The sequence below is a fragment of the Coregonus clupeaformis genome, chromosome 33, assembly GCF_020615455.1.
Source record: "Coregonus clupeaformis isolate EN_2021a chromosome 33, ASM2061545v1, whole genome shotgun sequence".
Lineage (NCBI taxonomy): Eukaryota > Metazoa > Chordata > Actinopteri > Salmoniformes > Salmonidae > Coregonus > Coregonus clupeaformis.
The window spans coordinates 5,471,229-5,489,675 of NC_059224.1; the positions used below are offsets into that span (position 1 = coordinate 5,471,229).

General features: G+C 45.3%; 1 protein-coding gene and 1 long non-coding RNA gene across 2 annotated transcripts; one reads left to right on the forward strand and one right to left on the reverse strand.

The window, feature by feature from the left end:
- The first annotated feature begins 156 nt into the window (after positions 1 to 156).
- Positions 157 to 1,369, forward strand: LOC121548545. The gene is made up of 2 exons (XR_005996664.1): positions 157 to 212; positions 781 to 1,369. It is a non-coding gene; the product is annotated as an uncharacterized LOC121548545 (long non-coding RNA).
- A 106-nt stretch (positions 1,370 to 1,475) lies between these two features.
- LOC121548544 (ribosomal oxygenase 1) lies at positions 1,476 to 10,849 on the reverse strand. Its single transcript, XM_041860011.2, has 15 exons — positions 10,725 to 10,849; positions 10,307 to 10,447; positions 10,055 to 10,194; positions 9,855 to 9,954; positions 9,647 to 9,760; positions 9,209 to 9,315; positions 7,702 to 7,809; positions 7,500 to 7,534; positions 7,199 to 7,377; positions 4,884 to 4,988; positions 2,849 to 2,990; positions 2,410 to 2,530; positions 2,212 to 2,311; positions 2,011 to 2,097; positions 1,476 to 1,833 (listed from the first exon to the last, which is right to left on the reverse strand). Exons 1-15 carry the CDS (start codon positions 10,809 to 10,811, stop codon positions 1,765 to 1,767), a joined length of 1,635 nt encoding a protein of 544 aa, XP_041715945.2. The 5' UTR covers positions 10,812 to 10,849; the 3' UTR covers positions 1,476 to 1,764.
- Between the last annotated feature and the right edge of the window lie 7,598 nt (positions 10,850 to 18,447).

An 18,447-nucleotide genomic window follows, 5' to 3' on the forward strand; every position in this document is an offset into this window, starting at 1 on the left:
ATAATTTTACTGTCAAAGAAGAAATGCACTCGTTTTAGCATTCAAATGAAAATGATCTTCCAGACTAATTCTTATATTCTGAAGTTCAAGCCATATTGAATGAAAAAGCATTCTTCATTACTTACCGTTACAAGTTAACACCACCATTTTAGAGCAGTTGGTAGGGTCCAATGTCCTCTGAAGCCCAATGAGCGAGAGAAGCTGAAGGCTAGGTAAAATGTCACTTTTGTATGCTTTTTTATAGGTTAATTCTTAGTTTGCTATATGTATTTCTATAGCCGTGCGTGCAATACTTCAAATATATATCTTGCAATCGCAACATAATGTAGAATTATTGTGGGAAGAACCGAGGCTTAATTGCTTGCTAGATAAACAGCTGGAGTCCAGAGTCATTAAATAGAGAAAGGCGTCTTCTGGAGGGGGTAGTTGTTAAGAGCCGCAATGTTCGGTCTGAACATGAACACTCATCGCTTGCGGTACGGTTTTGGAAGCATAAGGACCTTATCTTTCATAATGGCAAATAATTTTCAAAAAACGAAAGGTTACATTGATACACACCTTTCTATATGGTTAGGGTTCCCACATGGCCATATTACAGTGCTTGTTTACGGAAGACAGAGGAGACTACCTGTTCTAATTAACAGCAGAAACAGACTGGCATACATACTAGTTTATTATGCTCTCACACAGTTATAGCTGCACCAAATATTTATTATATACGATTTGTGGCTGCATACAGTATACTGTAAACTCCTATTGTGTGTGTTTTGCACCCAACAGGAAACATGGTGAACTTTGCTGCCCTGATGCGTGACCATTGGGTGAACATATTTGTTCCCCTTGGCTTTGTGATCGGGATCTACATGGACAGAGCACAGGACCAGAAGCTGACCGCTTTCAGGAACAAAAGCGCATTGTACAGCAGGGGAGTTATAAATCTGCACCCACACACCAATACCAGATTCACAATATAGAGGCGAGCCATACCTGCATGGATATTCTCTTTTCACATTGTCCTTTTCAGAAACTATGGCAGATGCAAGACCAGGCCGGCCCAGTACAGCTTGGTCTTGTGGTGTGAATCAGGCATCAGCATCTAGCCTTCATATGAAAGGATACATTCCTAGCAATAATCTAAGTGGGTACTAACGGTCCTCTGAATATTCTTCCTTCTGTATAGGGAGCTGAAGCCAGGTGAGGAAGTCACCTGGGAGTAGACCCACCCATCACCTGGAATATTTATTGTGCCCAAGTCACATCTTCTGTTGTGTGAATGATGTTTTCTGGATGGTCTTCAAATCAAGTATGCCGATAAGAAGTTTCTGTATCTTTAAGGGTTGTATCGACCAATAAATATGTCCCTTTGTCATCCAGTCAATCATTTGTGTGATGAAGTATACACAATTGTAGCGATAATGTGAAGTTGGACATTTCTATTACAATGTACTTCCATTAGCAACACACACACACTAGGATTGATTTACACACCAATATGCAAGACGGTTTTAATTCAATACTTACTGAACAAGTAAAGGGTAACATTACAGACCTATTACTTTTGATTGATCATTGCGTTCCAGCATTGCACCATTGTTTCTGAAGAGTCTAGATGAGTTAGTTGTAGAGGGCAATGCTGATGCACTCAAGTTAATTCGACTGCTGTCCTAAAATCAGATAACAATTATTCCTACACGTAGTTCGAGGTGAATGATGCTGGTGCAGCAGATATTTCTTGTGAAACTTGTATTAGAGTCCCTTCATGATTCAGGATCGCTGCAGAGGTTCTGCAGTGTGAATAAGCCCTTTCTCAAACAGCAGCTCGGCCAAGGACACCTGGAAGAGAGCACAGAATTACATCTAAGAAAACTGCAGTGCAGACCCAAGCACTGAATAGCATAAAAACTCGACCATCCAAATATCTACACTACTGGCATACAGATGTGGCTGGACTTTATGCAGAAGACGGCGTACGTGTTTTAGCAATGTTGCATAACATGTTGATAAACATACCTTGTCCTCAGCCGACTCGCATGGCAAGCTGCCCACTGTCACAAACTTTGGATACGCATGGATCAGAAACTCCATGCCGTCTGTTTGCTGAAAGAGTTACATCATGTTGAACACAAAGGCCATCACTGCAGTGCAGCATCTCAGGCAGGCACACGTCACTGCTATAGTAGCAAGGCAATTACAGAGCCCAATCATTCATACCTCTGTTTTTATTTCAATGCTCTTGGGCTCCTCTTTGTGGTAGACTCTGGAGTTGTCTGCAGTGTAGTAAAGCCAAACTGCTTCTCCATCACTGCATAACCTGCAGCAGCACAAAGAAAAGTCAAGGTCATTTCTGGAAACGTTTTTGTAAGAGCTATGCTTTTGTAAGTCATGGGCTATTGCATGTCTGAGATCTACCTGGCGATTCCAGAACGGATGAGTCTGACTCTGGTCTGGCCCCTGATGGTCACACCAACATCCACAGCCTCTCCGTCCTCCCACCTGGAATGAGCTCCCTGGACACTGCTGGCCCGCTCCTCTGTGGATGATCACTAGAATCAGTTACACTGACCACATGGCGGTCTAAAGCAGGGTTTCCCAAACTTGGCCCTGGGGCCACATTTTGGTTTTTGCCCTAGCACTACACAGCTGATTCAAAAAATCAAAGCATTATGATGAGTTTGTTATTTGAATCATGACAGGAGAAACTGATGACATGACAGGAGAAACTGATGATGCACTACCCAATTTCAAAATTGCACCTTGTGCATTCTACTATTACAACTTTCAAGAGTAACTTCAAAGCCGGACTGAGTTCCTTTTTGTTTGGGGGGGGGGCGGAGAAGATATGTGTTACCTGCGGTGAGCATTGGGGGTAGACAGTCGTGGAAGAAGTCCCTAGCTTTCTGATCAACAGCAGCATCCACAGGGGCAAAGGTTACTAGCTTCTTCATCAGCCCTTCTATTCTGGATAGGAACTGCGCCCTGCGTGGATCCTCCTATACACACACAGGTAGACCAAGGGCTTTCAAGATGGTGCAACGTTACAGAGAATGTTCATTCATATATATATATATATATATATATATATATATATATACACACACACACAGTGGGGAGAACAAGTATTTGATACACTGCCGATTTTGCAGGTTTTCCTACTTACAAAGCATGTAGAGGTCTGTAATTTTTATCATAGGTACACTTCAACTGTGAGAGACAGAATCTAAAACAAAAATCCAGAAAATCACATTGTATGATTTTTAAGTAATTAATTTGCATTTTTTTGCATGACATAAGTATTTGATACATCAGAAAAGCAGAATTTAATATTTGGTACAGAAACCTTTGTTTGCAATTACAGAGATCATACGTTTCCTGTAGGTCTTGACCAGGTTTGCACACACTGCAGCAGGGATTTTGGCCCACTCCTCCATACAGACCTTCTCCAGATCCTTCAGGTTTCGGGGCTGTCGCTGGGCAATACGGACTTTCAGCTCCCTCCAAAGATGTTCTATTGGGTTCAGGTCTGGAGACTGGCTAGGCCACTCCAGGACCTTGTGATACTTCTTACGGAGCCACTCCTTAGTTGCCCTGGCTGTGTGTTTTGGGTCGTTGTCATTCTGGAAGACCCAGCCACGACCCATCTTCAATGCCCTTACTGAGGGAAGGAGGTTGTTGGCCAAGATCTCGCGATACATGGCCCCATCCATCCTCCCCTCAATACGGTGCAGTCGTCCTGTCCCCTTTGCAGAAAAGCATCCCCAAAGAATGATGTTTCCACCTCCATGCTTCACGGTTGGGATGGTGTTCTTGGGGTTGTACTCATCCTTCTTCTTCCTCCAAACACGGCGAGTGGAGTTTAGACCAAAAAGCTATATTTTTGTCTCATCAGACCACATGACCTTCTCCCATTCCTCCTCTGGATCATCCAGATGGTCATTGGCAAACTTCAGACGGGCCTGGACATGCGCTGGCTTGAGCAGGGGGACCTTGCGTGCGCTGCAGGATTTTAATCCATGACGGCGTAGTGTGTTACTAATGGTTTTCTTTGAGACTGTGGTCCCAGCTCTCTTCAGGTCATTGACCAGGTCCTGCCGTGTAGTTCTGGGCTGATCCCTCACCTTCCTCATGATCATTGATGCCTCACGAGGTGAGATCTTGCATGGAGCCCCAGACCGAGGGTGATTGACGTCATCTTGAACTTCTTCCATTTTCTAATAATTGCGCCAACAGTTGTTGCCTTCTCACCAAGCTGCTTGCCTATTGTCCTGTAGCCCATCCCATCCTTGTGCAGGTCTACAATTTTATCCCTGATGTCCTTACACAGCTCTCTGGTCTTGGCCATTGTGGAGAGGTTGGAGTCTGTTTGATTGAGTGTGTGGACAGGTGTCTTTTATACAGGTAACGAGTTCAAACAGGTGCAGTTAATACAGGTAATGAGTGGAGAACAGGAGGGCTTCTTAACGAAAAACTAACAGGTCTGTGAGAGCCGGATTTCTTAATGGTTGGTAGGTGATCAAATACTTATGTCTTGCAATAAAAAAAAATGTAATTACTAAAAAATCATACAATGTGATTTTCTGGATTTTTATTTTAGATTCCGTCTCTCACAGTTGAAGTGTACCTATGATAACAATTACAGACCTCTACATGCTTTGTAAGTAGGAAAACCTGCAAAATCGGCAGTGTATCAAATACTTGTTCTCCCCACTGTATATAGTGTAGAACAGACATTCTTCCTTGCCATGGGGAATAGGCAATGGTGTCAGCTCTATCCGTTACATCTTCAACGTTCTGAATGTTTCACCCTTCTGACACACCCCTGTTGAGAGTGGGTGCTCAGAGGTCAATTGGACACCAGAGAAAGTAAACGGTAGTGTCTGAAGTACCTTGTCTGAGTTCTGCACCCCCATGTAGGTCAGGTAATCCACAGGCAGGCCTCGTCTGAAGTCCACATCCTCCTCCATGGCCATCTCTAGGGCTGCTGGGACCACCTGTCAAAGAGATCATGTTCTGCATCAAACACAACACAAGCCTATACTTCCAAGTACATGCATGTTGTATAGACATGACATTGTATATCATTCAATACTGTACCTTTTTTTTTTTTTTTACTCAAGTGTAAATTGATCCATGCCCAATCTACACTACCGGTCAAAAGTTTTAGAACACCTACTCATTTAAGTGTTTTTCTTTATTTTTACTATTTTCTACATTGTAGAATAATAGTGAAGACATCAAAACTATGAAATAACACATATGGAATCATGTAGTAACCAAAAATCAAATCAAAATATATTTTATATTTGAGATTACATTTTACATTTACGTCATTTAGCAGACGCTCTTATCCAGAGCGACTTACAAATTGGTGCATTCACCTTATGATAGCCAGTGGGACAACCACTTTACAAATATATATTTAAAAATATATATTTCTTCCTCTTTGGGGTGGGGTACGGGGTGGTAGAAGGATTACTTTATCCTATCCCAGGTATTCCTTAAAAGAGGTGGGGTTTCAAGTGTCTCCGGAAGGTGGTGAGTGACTCCGCTGTCCTGGCGTAGTGAGGGAGCTAGTTCCACCATTGGGGTGCTATTCTTCAAATAGCCACCCTTTGCCTTGATGAAAGCTTTGCACACTCTTGGCATTCTCTCAACCAGCTTCACCTGGAATGCTTTTCCAACAGTCTTGAAGGAGTTCCCACATGTGCTGAGCACTTGTTGGCTGCTTTTCCTTCACTCTGCGTTCCGACTCTTCCCAAAGCATCTCAATTTGGTTGAGGTCAGGGGATTGTGGAGGCCAGATCATCTGATGCAGCACTCCATCACTCTCCTTCTTGGTAAAATAGCCCTTACACAGCCTGGCGGTGTGTTGGGTCATTGTCCTGTTGAAAAACAAATGATAGTCCCACTAAGCCCAAACCAGATAATAATAATAATATGCAATTTAGCAGACGCTTTTATCCAAAGCGACTTACAGTCATGCGTGCATACATTTTTTTGTGTATGGGTAGTCCCGGGGATCGAACCCACTACCTTGGCGTTACAAGCGCCGTGCTCTACCAGCTGAGCTACAGAGGACTACAGATGTGATGGCGTATGCACAATGCTGTGGTAGCCAGGCTGGTTAAGTGTGCCTTGAATTCTAAATAATTCACAGACAGTGTCACCAGCAAAGCACCCCCACACCATAACACCTCCTCCTCCATGCTTTACGGTGGGAAATACACATGAGGAGATCATCCGTTCATCCATACCGCGTCTCACAAAGACACGGAGGTTGGAACCAAAAATCTCAAATTTGGACTCCAGACCAAAGGACACATTTCCACCAGTCTAATGTCCATTGCTCGTGTTTCTTGGCCCAAGCAGGTCCCTTCTTATTATTGGTGTCCTTTAGTAGTTGTTTCTTTGCAGCAATTCGACCATGAAGGCCTGATTCACACAGTCTCCTCTGAACAGTGAACAGTTGATGTTGAGATGTGTCTGTTACTTTAACTCTGTGAAGCATTTATTTGGGCTGCAATTTCTGAGGCTGGTAACTCTAATGAACTTATCCTCTGCAGCAGAGGTAACTCTGGGTCTTCCATTCCTGTGGCGGTCCTCATGAGAGCCAGTTTCATCATGGCGCTTTATGTTTTTTGCGACTGCACTTAACTTTCAAAGTTCTTGAAATGTTCCGTATTGACTGACCTTCATTTCTTAAAGTAATTATGGACTGTTGTTTCTCTTTGCTTATTTAAGCTGTTCTTGCCATAATATGGACATGGTCTTTTACCAAATAGGGCTATCTTCTGTATACCACCCCTACCTTGTCACAACACAACTGATTGGCTCAAACACATTAAGAAGGAAAGAAATTCCACAAATTAACCTTTAAGAAGGCACACCTGTTAATTGAAATGAATTCCAGGTGACTACCTCATGAAGCTGGTTGAGAGAATGCCAAAAGTGTGCTATTTGAATAATTTTTTTAACACTTTTTTGTTACTACATTATTCCATATGTGTTATTTCATAGTTTTGATGTCTTCACTATTATTCTACAATGTAGAAAATAGTTGTTTTTTTTTATAAGAAAAACCCTTGAATGAGTAGGTGTTCTAAAACTTTTGACCGGTAGTGTACATCACAAAGTTGATACAAAATGAGACAAAGAACTAGACAGTGTCACATACAAGGAAAGCAGAGGATTGATAACAAACCTTTGCCAGTAGGTTTCCCCAGCTGTTCCTCTGGTAAGATGAGACAGTGATGTGGAGGGAGTGAGCATCCGGCAGGCAGTCCCCCTGGTGGATAAACCCTCGGGGGAAGTAGAGGAGATCCCCAGCCTCCAGGACCACCTCCAGGATGGGCTTCCCAATCTCTGACTGGCTGAAGTTAGCTGGAGGAGGAGGAATACCAACCCATCTGTAAGGGATGAGGCTGAGGCACAGGGGACTGGGAAGTGATCTGTCGTGCTTATAGTCTATTTATAGGCAAAAGGGTGGACAAAGGAATACTTACGACTGGAAACGACAGGCAAGACCTCATCTTGTGACCTAAAAAGTGACAGGAAACAAACGTCCCACAAAATATACAGAATTAGTTTCTCAGCAGAGTTTAGTGATATGAATCTTGTTCAAAATGGTTTGATGCATGCACTAGGTGCTGATCACCTTTTGGGGAATTTTATAAACTAGATTTAGACTGTTAATAACTCAGTCACCTGGGGTTGTAAACTCTCCAGTGCTTCTTCCCTTCCAGCTGAACCACAAAGGCCTCGATGTCATCATAATGTGGAGCAAAGCCCTGTGTTCCTGGAGGTGTCAGATACCTGGGGACAAAAAACTACTTTTTACTGATATGTCATATGAGGAGTTGCATCAGCATTCAGCATGTGGTAAGAATACAACAGAATAGTGCATGCTGTTGTCTTAAGTTCTGGTTGTTATTGACGGTCTTTGCATTGTCATCAACTCCAATCCGGCTGAGGGCACTGAATATTCTCTTCCTAGTCCATTGTGGATTGATATAGTTTATTAAATAGCATAGGCTACAGTAACAAGTGATAGCAACAGTAAAATACATCCAGTGTTTGCTCAGTATGTTGAGTGTTGACAGCCAACATTGTTGTAATTGGCTTCAATGAGTATAGGCCTTTGCTAGGCTCCCGTGAATTGTATTTTATGTGTGAGGCACGTTCTCAATAAGCAAGATACAGCCTAGGCCTACCGTTGATATGGCGTTATAGGGCTGGAAAATGAGGAGAGAGTCTTTGGTAAGCGGACAAGAGGCACTCTGTGGAAATGGGGATGGATACAAGCCGAATGGAGTATGCAATGCCGGTAGGCCTATGTGAATAATGAAAAAGCTTGATGGCAAAAGCCTCACGAGTAGACCATTTAGAAACTTTTTATGGATAGGCTCCTTGGCTAATGCATGGCCAGGATAACAAAGACTCCAGACACATTGCTGTTGTACCAGCTTTCATTATAGCAGGGTAAGGGGTCATTATAGTAGGGTAAGGGTAGACTATATGGGATTGTTTTTTTAATCAAACGAAACAGAAAACAAGCAACTGTTACAGGAAAATAACTTACATTTTTCTAAATACGAGTGTCACCGGATCATCTCATCTCTCGTTCCAAAATAATAACAGGAGCTGGCTAAAATAATGTAATATAGCCTACATAGATAAAAAGTGGATGCTCCCAAACTTGATCTTTTAATAAAGCTTTGGTGATAAAGGTTCACTTCAAAGCGGTCTCATGAGCCAAACCCTTCATGATAGTCTTGACTACTTGGTGAATGCATTGGGCATTACCAAAAAAACAGCCTTCATTGGTTTTTATGGGCACTGTGCGTCACGGCTGGATAGGCTGCGCTTCCACTGTCAAAATCCACACCATAACCTAACGTTTTACCGCTAAGACCAGCTTTTGGTTGGTCTTAAATATCCCCAGCATTGCCTGAAATTGGCACTTTGGCGCACATTTTTTAAGGACACACCTCAGATATTGCCACCCCTCCCATGAGCGAGCTCATATAAGACAGATACATTACCAATCCTGGCGCTAGGGTTTGAATACAGAAGAACACAGCTTTAACAGGTCGAAATGTCAAACGAGTGCGAGTTTGACAATTGCACTGGCTTAACGCAAGCCGAAAATAGAGCCCTCAATGTTGTGTGAGAGCATCTCACTGGTCAGAGATTGTCAGAGAGGGTCGCTCACACGTTGGCTCCTGCCATGCTACCAAACTGCTCCTGGAGGATGGACAGCACAGTCCACACAGTGGAGGAGAAGGCCTGGGGGTTCAGCATACGCAGGGAGCAACCACTCTGTGGATAATATAGAATATATAATGATAATAATAATAATAATAAGCCATTAAGCAGACGCTTTTACCAAAGCGACTTAGTCACGCATGCACACATTTTAGTCCCGGGAATCCAACCCACTATACTGGCGTCACGCTCTACCAACTGAGCTAGACACACTACACATGGATGACATGGAACATACCAGGTTAGGTTTCAATATTATGAGGTACTAAGAACTTCCAACTACAACATGTTACACAGATATTGGTATGATCTAGATTTTAACCAACACTTGCTCACACTTAGTAAATAAAAACTGGGAATCAGGAGACTTTCATTTGGCTTTTACCTCATAGAAGGCCCATACAGTAAAAGGAAGAGCCCTCCCTGGAGGATTGTGTGTCTCTCTTTTGCCGTTTGTGTAGCTGGTGACATCCAGGTTCACTCCATACTGAACATCATCCTGGAAATGTCCATAGCAACATTAACCTTATCTGATCAACAAAAATGACACCAACACAAAAACAGAAGATGGCTAGCTAGACATGACACCTTACCTGTTTTAAAATGCAATCAAACTCTGCTGTGGAGAACAGTCCCTTGTAGTAGTCTGGATTCTGACGTTTGATCAAAACTGGCTTCTTTTCCCATGTATCCCTAAGATGGAGGAAGTCAATACATTTAACAAAGGATATCTCCCTGTGCAATCTAGTACATGACTGTACTGTGAAAACAAAAACTACACAGGCATCAGTACCTGAAGAAGCTCTTGGCAGGAATGGGGTGGATGAGCCACTGGAACAGTTTGCTGGCCCTCTCTCGGCTGTTGCTGACTTTAGCCAGGTCACTCAGCAGAGCCTCTAGTGCCTCTCCACTTTTCTCGTCACACTGCACCTCCTGCATACAGAAAGACAATGACAGGTATGGCTAGAGAACCACAGTCAAACAGTTACAGTATGTGAACAAGTGGCTTCAATATAGAGGGAGTGACCTGATTGTACAAACTAACCTCTTCGAGTCTCTCCAACCTCTCCTCTCTCTGTGCCGATTTGATGACCTGCTTGACCATCGGTTTCCTTTTGACCTTTTTGATGGATTTGGGGGGCTGGATACCATTTTCCTTCTGCTTCTTCTTCTTCTTTGCTGTAACCTAGAAAATCATCCAGTAGGCTGAGGCAGTCAGTTTGAAATAGTTTCAGGCAATCAGATGCACATTGCAAAAGTAGATTCAACAGATGGTCTTTAAATGCACATTATTCAACAAGCCCACTTCACAATACATCAGTTAGTTAGCTTTCTTCAGTTGATTTGTCAACCAGGTTGATTTGTGTGCCTGCCTAACAAAACAAGACACTGTAAAGTCACTTTTACAAAAACTATCTGAAATTGCAAGGGGCAAACACCAGTAATAACTTAATCCCAAGTACCTGCACAGATGATGGTTTAACTTCAGGAGTCGATTCTATTAGCGCATTTTGGTACAATTCAAAAGCTGACACATGTTTCTTCTCCATGTTGTCGAATATTTTTCATTCCTGACGTCATCAACATGCGACAACGGGGACTGCTTTTTCTTTTTTTTTTACTGTATGTAAATCAGAAAAAACTTTATCGCCCTCTACTGTGCAGGCAGTGAGATGCCGCATATCTCTACCAAAGATACTGGGGCCTCACGCAAAAGTTGGCATTTATAAAAATGTAACTTGATGTGAGAATGTGCTGACCTCCTGGCAAACTTTAGCCATGGGTATCTGCTCGTGGCTGAAATATTGGGCGGTTCTAGCGGATCACTTTTGTCAAGACATTGACACATCAAACAATGAGCCAGATATTTAACCGGATGATAAATGTGAAGCCTCCGGTTAGCGTTTTTACTCACTGCCAAATATGGTGATGAGAGGAAGCCCAGTGGCAGGAAGTGGCAGGAAGTGGGAGAAGATGGAGCAAGATGGATTTTGGCTGACATTCTGCTAATTTTCTCATCGATGAAACATTTGATCCCCATACAGTTTTCTGTTTTGTAGACTTTACCCTTTGTCAAAGTTTTTAAAAAATATTTAGAAGGAGTGCAAGGGCGGATAGAGTTATTGCACACCCGCACATCACAGAGCAGGCGTTCCCAAACGGAAATATGCTAAATAAAAGCATCAATATGATCTCACTAGCTCGTGCTTGGCTCTGCCCACCTCCTTGCTTGTTCTGCCCACTATGATTAATTTTCCCCCATTGAAACGACACGCTCTGGTCTATCTTGGGTTAGTTATCAAAATATTTGACGTTGACCAACAGTTGGTCACAGCCATTCAAAGTGTGTTGCAATATTGGTTTAAACATTTTACAACTCGCGACTGCAATGGGCTAGGGTTCTTGTCTAGAAGGACAGTTTCAAGTGCTCCTACAGTTTTGCTTCGGTACTGCAGTTTAACTGACACCCGGCCCAGAAAGATAATTTCCATAGATGGCCACATAGAAAAGTCTGATTTAAAAATTCCTAATAATACTCTTTAGTCATCACTGTGCACAAAACATCCATTTAATTATTCAAATAGTTGTAGCTGAGGCCAATTGTTTTTCCATCACTCACAGCTGAAGATATTAACATTTATATAATGTCTGCAATGTTTTTGGATAACATAATGAAGTCGTCGCTGCTCTCACTGGTCTCTGTGTGCACTGAGTGCTAGTGCGCATGTGATGTTGGTCCGTATAAACAAGATGCAACCAGGATATAAACGGTCCATGCGAACGTGTGTAGATTACCTTGAAAACAACGGTCAGACATCTTGGACGCAGTCTCCAGTGATTATTATATGTTGACTGCATGACCTTTACAACAACCATGTGATCAAAGGTCGTGCGCTGAATACAACAGGTGTAGACATTACCGTGAAATGCTTTCTTACGAGCCCTTTCCCTACAATGCAGAGTTTAAAAGTAGAAAGTAGAAACACAATAACGAGGCTATACACAAGGAGTACCGGTACCGAGTCAATGTGCAGGGGTACGAGGTGGTTGAGGTAGTATGTACATGTAGGTAGGGGTAAAAGTGACTATTCAATCAGGATAGATAATAAACAGAGTAACAGCAGTGTTTGTGAAGAGTGTAACAGTGTGTGTGGTGTCAATAAGCATGTGTGTGTGTTTTGTGTGTGTGTGAGCGTATGTAGTGTGTGTGTGTCTGTGTGTGTGTTTTTGTACCAGATGTCCTCACAGAGATAGTAAAACAAGGCCAATTTGGACAAGTGGGGATATTTCGCCGGTCCCCACGAGGAAAGATGCTATTTTAGGCTTAGGGGTTAGGTTTAGGGTTAGGGTTACAATTAGGGTTAGGGTTAGAATTAAGATTAGGGTTAGGGTTAGGAGCTAGGGTTAGGTATAGTTTTCAGGTTAGGGGTTAAGGTTTAGGGTTAAGGATAGGGTTATGTTTAGGTTAAGGGTTAGGGTTAGGGTTAGATTTAGGGTTAGGGAAAATGTTTGGTCCCCACAAGGATGGCAATACAAAACTGTGTTTGTGTGTGTGTGTGTGTGTGTGTGTTGGAGTGTCATTGTAAGTATGTCCTCCCGAGTGGCGCAGTGGTCTAAGGCACTGCATCGCAGTGCTAGCTGTGCCACTAGAGATCCTGGTTCGAATCCAGGCTCTGTCGTTGCCGGCCGCGACCGGGAGACCGATGGGGCGTCGCACAATTGGCCCAGCGTCGTCCAGGGTAGGGGAGGGAATGGCCGGCAGGGATGTAGTTCAGTTGGTAGAGCATGGCATTTGCAACGCCAGGGTTGTGGGTTCGATTCCAGTATATAAAAATGTATGCACTCACTAACTGTAAGTCGCTCTGGATAAGAGCGTCTGCTAAATGACGTGAGTGTGCATAGAGTCAGTGCAAAAAAGTGTCAATGCAAATAGTCCGCGTAGCCATTTCATTAACTGTTCAGCAGTCTAATGGCTTTGGGGTAGAAGCTGTTCAGGATCCTTTTGGTCCCAGATTTGGCGCTCCTGTAACGCTTGCCATGCGGTAGCATAGTGAACAGTCTATGGCTTGGGTGGCTGGGGTCTTTGACAATTTTCCGGCCCTTCCTCTGACAACGCCTGGTATATCAATCAATCAAATGCATTTATAAAGTCATTTTTACATCAGCAGATGTCACAAAGTGCTTATACAGAAACCCAGCCTAAAACCCCAAACAGCAAGCAATGCAGATGTAGAAGCACGGTGGCTAGGAAAAACTCCCTAGAAAGGCTGAAACCTAGGAAGAAACCTAGAGAGGAACCAGGCTCTGAGGGGTGGCCAATCCCCTTCTGGCTGTGCCAGGTGGAATTTATAACAGTACATGGCCATTAAGGCCAGATTTTTCTCCAAGATGTCCAAACGTTCATAGATGACCAGCAGGGTCAAATAATAATCACAGTGGTTGTAGAGTTTGCAACAGGTCAGTTGATCAGGAGTAAATGTCACTTGGCTTTTCATAGCTGGGCATTAAGAGGTTGAAATAGCAGGTGTGGTAGAGAGAGAGAGTTGAAAACAGCAGATCTGGGACAAGGTATCACGTCCGGTGAACAGGTCAGGGTTCCATAGCCGCAGGCAGAAGAGTTGATACTGGAGCAGCAGCACGACCAGGTGGACTGGGGTCAGCAAGGAGTCATCAGGCCAGGTAGTCCTGAGGCATGGTCCTAGGGCTCAGGTCCTGAGGGAGGGGAGGGAGAGAGGGAGAGGCCCAGTCATCCAGGTATAGAAGTCCTGGATGACTGTGCTGTCTGCACCACCCTCTGTAGCACCCTGCGGTCGGATGCCAAGAAGTTGCCATACCAAGCTGTGATGCAACCAGTCAAGATGCTCTCAATGGTGCAGCTGTAAAACTTTTTGAGTATCTGATGGCCCATACCAAATCTTGTCAGCCTCCTGAGGGGGTAGAGGTGTTGTTGTGCAATAGAGATAGCGTCATCTGTGGATCTGTTGGGGTGGTATGCGAATTCGAGTGTGTCCAGGGTGTCTGCGATGATGGTGTTGATGTGAGCCATGACCAGCCATTCAAAGCATTTCATGTCTACAGATGTGAGTGCTACGGGGCGATAGTCATTTAGACAGGTTACCTTGGCGTTCTTGGGCACAGGGACTATGGTGGTTTGCTTGAAACATTTATGTAGTACAGACTGGGTCAGGGAGAGGTGGAAAATGTCAGTGAAGACACTTGCCATCTTGCCAGCACATGCTCTGAGTACGCGTCCTGGTAATCCGTCTGGCCCCGCGGCCTTGTGAATGTTAACCTGTTTAAGGTCTTACTCACATCGGCTATGGAGAGCAAGATCACACAGTCGTCCGGAACAACTGGTGCTCTCATGCGTGGTTCAGTGTTGCTTGCCTCGAAGCGAGCAATCCATGATAGTTTGTAAGCCCTGCCATATCCGACAAGCGTTAGGTAGTAGGATTCGATCTTAGTTCTGTATTGAGACTTTGCCTGCTGGATGGCTCGTCAGAGGTCGTAGCGGGATTTCTTATAAACAGCTGGATTAGTTTCCCGCTCCTTGAACGTGGCAGCTCTAGCCTGTAATCCATAGCTCAGTGCGGATGTTGCCTGTAATCCATGGCTTATGGTTGGGATATGTACAGTATGTACGGTCACTGTGGGGATGGTGCAGTCAATGCACTTATTAATGAAGCCTGTGACTATTGTAGTAAACTCCTCAATGTTATCGGATGAAGGATTACTTTATCCTATCCCAGGTGTTCCTTAAAGAGGTGGGGTTTCAAATGTCTCCGGAAGGTGGTGAGTGACTCCGCTGTCCTGGCGTCGTGAGGGAGCTTGTTCCACCATTGGGGTGCCAGAGCAGCGAACAGTTTTGACTGGGCTGAGCAGGGAACTATGCTTCCGCAGAGGAAGGGGAGCCAGCAGGCCAGAGGTGGATGAACGCAATGCCCTCGGTTGGGTGTAGGGACTGATCAGAGCCTGAAGGTACGGAGGTGCCGTTCCCCTCACTGCTCCATAGGCAAGCACCATGGTCTTGTAACGTATGCGAGCTTCAACTGGAAGCCAGTGGAGTGTGCGGAGGAGGGGGTGACGGAGAGAACTTGGGAAGGTTGAAAACCAGATGGGCTGCGGCATTCTGGATGAGTTGTAGGGGTTTAATGGCACAGGCAGGGAGCCCAGCCAACAGCGAGTTGCAGTAATCCAGACGGGAGATGACAAGTGCCTGGATTAGGACCTGTGCCGCTTCCTGTGTAAGGCAGGGTCGTACTCTCCGAATGTTGTAGAGCATGAACCTGCAGGATCGGGTCACCGCCTTGATGTTAGCGGAGAACGACAGGGTGTTGTCCAGGGTCACGCCAAGGCTCTTCGCACTCTGGGAGGAGGACACAACGGAGTTGTCAACCGTGATGGCGAGATCATGGAACGGGCAGTCCTTCCCCGGGAGGAAGAGCAGCTCCGTCTTGCCAGGGTTCAGCTTGAGGTGGTGATCCGTCATCCATACTGATATGTCGGCCAGACATGCAGAGATGCGATTCGCCACCTGGTTATCAGAAGGGGGAAAGGAGAAGATTAGTTGTGTATCGTCAGCGTAGCAATGATAGGAGAGGCCATGTGAGGATATGACAGAGCCAAGTGACTTGGTGTATAGGGAGAAAAGGAGAGGGCCTAGAACTGAGCCCTGGGGGACACCAGTGGTGAGAGCACGTGGTGCGGAGACAGCTTCTCGCCACGCCACTTGGTAGGAGCGACCGGTCAGGTAGGACGCAATCCAGGAGTGAGCCGCGCCGGGAGATGCCCAGCTCGGAGAGGGTGGAGAGGAGGATCTGATGGTTCACTGTATCAAAGGCAGCAGACAGGTCTAGAAGGACAAGAGCAGAGGAGAGAGAGTTAGCTTTAGCAGTGCGGAGAGCCTCCGTGACACAGAGAAGAGCAGTCTCAGTTGAATGACCAGTCCTGAAACCTGACTGGTTTGGATCAAGAAGGTCATTCTGAGAGAGATAGCAAGAGAGTTGGCTAAAGACGGCACGCTCAATAGTTTTGGAAAGAAAAGAAAGAAGGGATACTGGTCTGTAGTTGTTGACATCAGTGGGATCGAGTGTTGTTTTTGAGAAGGGGTGCAACTCTCGCTCTCTTGAAGACGGAAGGGACATGGCCAGCGGTCAAGGATGAGTTGATCAGCGAGGTGAGGTAGGGGAGAAGGTCACCGGAGATGGTCTGGAGAAGAGAGGAGGGGATGGGGTCAAGCGGGCAGGTTGTTGGGCGGCCTGCAGTCACTAGTCGCAAGATTTTATCTGAAGAGAGAGGGGAGAAAGAAGTCAAAGCATAGGGTAGGGCAGTGTGAGCAGGACCAGCAGTGTCATTAGACTTAACAAACGAGGATCGGATGTCGTCAACCTTCTTTTCAAAGTGGTTGACAAAGTCATCCACAGAGAGGGAGGAGGGGGGGGAGGATTCAGCAGTGAGGAGAATGTGGCAAAGAGCTTCCCTAGGGTTAGAGGCAGATGCTTGGAATTTAGAGTGGTAGAAAGTGGCCTTAGCAGCAGAAACAGATGAAGAAAATGTAGAGAGGAGGGAGTGAAAAGATGCCAGGTCGGCTGGGAGTTTAGTTTTCTTCCATTTCCGCTCAGCTGCCCGGAGCTCTGTTCTGTGAGCTGCAATGAGTCATCAAGCCACGGAGCTGGAGGGGAGGACCGAGCCGGCCGGGAGGATAGGGGGACACAGGGAGTCAAAGGATGCAGAAAGGGAGGAGAGGAGGGTTGAGGAGGCAGAATCAGGAGATTGGAGGGAGAAGGATTGAGCAGAGGGAAGAGATGATAGGATGGAAGAGGAGAGAGTAGTGGGAGAGAGAGAGCGAAGGTTGCGGCGGCGCGTACCATCTGTGTAGGGGCAGAGTGAGTAGTGTTGGAGGAGAGCGAGAGAGAAAAGGATACAAAGTAGTGGTCGGAGACATGGAGGGAGTTGCAGTGAGATTAGTAGAAGAGCAACATCTAGTAAAGATGAAGTCAAGCGTATTGCCTGCCTTGTGAGTGGGGGGATGGTGAGAGGGTGAGGTCAAAAGAGGAGAGGAGTGGAAAGAAGGAGGCAGAGAGAAATGAGTCAAATGTAGACGTAGGGAGGTTGAAATCCCCCAAAACTGTGAAGGGTGAGCCATCCTCAGGAAAGGAACTTATCAAGGCGTCAAGCTCATTGATGAACTCTCCAAGGGAACCTGGAGGGCGATAAATGACAAGGATATTAAGCTTAAATGGGCTAGTGACTGTGACAGCGTGGAATTCAAATGAGGAGATAGACAGATGGGTTAGGGGAAAAATTGAGAATGACCACTTGGGATAGATGAGGATTCCTGTGCCACCACCCCTCTGACCAGATGCTCTCGGGGTATGCGAGAACACATGGTCAGACGAGGAGAGAGCAGTAGGAGTAGCAGTGTTTTCAGTGGTAATCCATGTTTCCGTCAGCGCCAGGAAGTCGAGGGACTGGAGGGTAGCATAGGCTGGGATGAAGTCAGCCTTGTTGGCGGCAGAACGGCAGTTCCAGAGGCTGCCTGAGACCTGGAACTCCAGGTGTGTGGTGCGTGCAGGGACCACCAGGTTAGAGAGGCAGCAGCCACGCGGTGTGAGGCGTTTGTGTAGCCTGTGCGGAGAGGAGAGAACAGGGATAGGCAGAGGCATAGTTGACAGGCTGCAGCAGATGGCTACAATAATGCAGAGGAGATCGGAATGAAATGAACTAAACATCTGGGAAAGGAGAGAGCAGGCCTCCCTCACCAAAAAATAAATAGTCGGTGCTAGCGAAACAGTCCTGTAGCTTAGCATCCGCTTCATCGGAGCCCTTCTGTAATGAGCGCATCACTGGTATTTCCTGTTTGAGTTTTTGCTTGTAAGCAGGAATCAGAAGGATAGAGTTATGGTCATATTTGCAGAAGGGAGGGCGGGGGAAACAGTGGCTGGCAAACAGTTGTGAAGTGGGTATAATCTAATTTTGCCAGAAAGTTCCCAAATGGCCCGCCAAGCGAAGGAAAGGTGCCCTGTGTGAAAAATTCTATGAGAAACAGTGACATACACACTGAATGACGTAAAATGATAAATCCCATATTGGTCTTTCCCAATCAGGCCAACCCAAGATGTTCTGTGCAGTAGGCTAATAGTAGGCCTACTATTGAAACAGATACAGGAGGCTGTCAACTGAGTC